The following is a 3,067-nucleotide window of genomic DNA, read 5'->3' as shown; positions in this document are numbered from 1 at the left end:
ATTGCCTGGGTTGCGTACGTATGTGTGGGGCGGAGCTATCAAAATAGGGGCGAGACCCTTTTGGGGTAGGGGCGTGTTTGTTTTGGTTATTTCAAATGTCAACATTGGCTACCAGAAATCGCTTACCCCACCTTTAAGATTTGTACTCAAGTAGTCAAACCTGTTCATTAGAAGGTGGTGTCCCAATACTTTTGGCAATATAGTGTATATACAGTTGCATAAGGCTTTTGGGTCATTCCATGTGAACTCAACCATAGGTTTTTTTATTTTTTTATTTGGTTGGTTGATTGAGGTCGATGAGGAACACTCTCTTGAGGTGTCTGTGGTAGAGCAGCGCCGCATGCACACGCGAGCACGACTGGTGGTCTATCGTGAAGTCACAGTGCTCAGGGTTCCTCCCAAACAGATAGAACTTCTTCTCATCGATGATCAGCTTCTGCAGGTGACACCATGAGGCTCATTCACTATGACACACACAATACTGGTGGTTTTATACTGCTATAACGGGGCTGATGTTCATTAATCATTAAGTAAGGTTTAAAACTGATAGTACAGCCAATTTCAAAGATGGCTGTTAGTTCACCCAAAAATTCAATTGTGTCATAATTTATTCACTCATTACAGTCATTACAAAGCCAACTGATTGACTTTCTTCTGTAGAACACAAATAAATTAAAGCAATAAGCCCCAAGAAGCCGTGGTTTACAGTGAATTTATAACAACTAAGGGGCGTTGTTAGGTACGACGCGAAGCAGATAACCCCCTTAGCTGTTATAAATTCACTGGGGCTTATTGCTTTTATAAAACGGTTATTCCATATATGTAGTAAGGTTTCACAGAATAAAACAGAGCAAGTAAAGTGCAATGATATTAATAAAAACAGTATTCTTCCACCAAACAATGTAGTTTCTCAGAAACAGTTGTGGTTGCAACAAAGTGGTTGCCGAGCAACACACAGAAGTAAACAAAGGTGTATGTTTGTAGAGTAATTTACAACAGCTTCGAACGCGGCTCAGCCAATCAGAATCAAGCACCGGAACTCTCCGTTTTATAAAAATACACAAATACACTCACACACACACACATATCTTGAAGAATGTTGGCAAACAACAGTTTTGATGCCCATGGATTTTTTTTTTTTTCTTGCATTGAATGGACATTTTTAAAAATGTTTCTATGGTTCACAGAAAAAAAAAAAGTCCGTTTTACTGTTGTTCAACGACGTTTTCATTTTGGGTGAACGGTCCCTTTAAGAAGACATTTAACCCATTTTCCACACATTTTAAACAATGAATTATCGTGACTCTTCCAATATGTATTTCTTTTTTTTAATGATAAAGATTGCATGTACAAACGTGAATTTTTTGGTGATGGAATATTGTAGAGCTGATCACAAATGTTTAAAGATTACATTCAAATTGAAATCTTATTTATTAATACATGATTTCTTTTTATAACTATTACAGGCCTGGGAAATAACACGATTTACATTTATGTTTTCCTATTCTCGATGGAACCTTCTTTATTTTCCAACTCTTATAGTCTCAGAATATATATTTATATAAAGGGGAACAAGTCCACCAGGTCAAAGTTCACGATCATCATTATATTTCCATTGCTGCTCATTTAACACCGTCTTACCTCTATTAATTTGTCTCCTTTAACCACGTCCAGATGGAGTCCAGGTGGAGGTTTTCCTGCCCTGAGATTAAATTAAATTAACAACCAATGTGACAAAATTCATTCATTCACCCTTCAGTCTCCTAAACCTGCAGTGTAATTTCTATATACTCTATGCACAAATGCGCGTGTGCATTTATTTGAAAGATTGACTAGAGCTGCATATAGATCATAATGAATGATAATATTTAAGTGGAATAAAAGCAGATTAGTCTGCATGTTTTATGAAACCTATAACTAAAGCATCGCTTTATCACATGCCAAAATGTATATAGGGCTGTAGTATACATCAGACATCCAAGGGAATAATAATAAAGTCAGGTGATTAATGCATGCATGCAGAGTGGACTGATCTGCTGCGGTGTATTGAGTTACTGTCCGCGCCTCATACAGGACTGAGTTGCACGGTTTTTATTCATGAAAGTCATAATCCACGCATCCGCTCCACACACGCGCATGCAGGGCTTTTGCTTTCATTGCAATAAGGATTCGCCGCCATTTTGCACAGTCGCGCGGAATACTGGGTAAACACTACCAGATCTCGCTGAGGATTGTGGGACTTGTAGTTCGCTCGTTTGACACCTACTGCAGCTTATGGACTTGGTTACTGATTCAAATTTTTTTATTTTGTTCTGCTTATTTCGTTTTAAAAATAATGTCCTATACCAAGATGATAATTGTATAAATGCAGTGACAGTATTATGGTATTATCTGTAAGAAAAAGGTTTTAGTAAAGATACTTTTGACACTGTCTCAACCCTAAACAACCTGTTAACTTACCTCTATATCCGCAGGGTTTTCTGCAACCATGATGCGCGCGCATCCTGAATGTTTACAAATCGGTAATTGGTCTATAGGCATCCTAACAAGGTTCTTTGGGGTCCCTTTACAAGACCGCAAGTCCTACTTTCACACCACTCAACATAATGTACACCTCCAAAAAAAAATTACACTTACACTACAAAAGCAATTATTATTAAATTTACAATTAACATAGCACAAAACAGAACATTTCCAAAAGTCTATTAAGGTCAAAGGTCCTGTTTTGTTTTTTAACCGTTAGTTCTCCTTTAATTACTCAAGTAGTTACTCAGAGAAACCTGTATTGCATTATTCGTATTGAAAAGGCAATTGAAAACCAATAAGCCACATAACATTTGATTTCCCCCCTAAAGAACTGCATTCAGATTGTGCTGAACACATTTCGAAGCACTAAAGAAATAGTTCACCCAAAAATGAACATTCTGTCACTAGAGCCTAATATCTTAAAATATCTTCTTGTGAGTTTATAGGTTCGGAACAACATGACGATTTTTTCATTTTTGGGTGAACTATCCCTTTAAGATGCTTAATGTATCTATATAATAGATGTTAAATATATTTTATA

General features: G+C 36.8%; 1 protein-coding gene across 1 annotated transcript in view; it reads right to left on the bottom strand.

The window, feature by feature from the left end:
- LOC107708698 (nuclear inhibitor of protein phosphatase 1-like) overlaps positions 1-2,503 on the bottom strand; it is a 10,284-nt gene extending 7,781 nt beyond the window's left edge. The window contains exons 1-2 of the mRNA XM_016513003.1: positions 2,461-2,503; positions 1,642-1,697 (exon numbers count right to left, since the gene is read on the bottom strand). Of these exons, the coding sequence (XP_016368489.1) occupies positions 1,642-1,697; positions 2,461-2,503 (99 nt within the window). The remainder of the gene's footprint in view (positions 1-1,641; positions 1,698-2,460) is intronic.
- Between the last annotated feature and the right edge of the window lie 564 nt (positions 2,504-3,067).

The sequence above is a fragment of the Sinocyclocheilus rhinocerous genome, unplaced genomic scaffold (assembly GCF_001515625.1).
Source record: "Sinocyclocheilus rhinocerous isolate Xijiao unplaced genomic scaffold, SAMN03320098_v1.1 scaffold54, whole genome shotgun sequence".
Taxonomy (NCBI): Eukaryota; Metazoa; Chordata; class Actinopteri; order Cypriniformes; family Cyprinidae; genus Sinocyclocheilus; species Sinocyclocheilus rhinocerous.
This window is presented reverse-complemented; position numbering and strand designations above follow the sequence as displayed.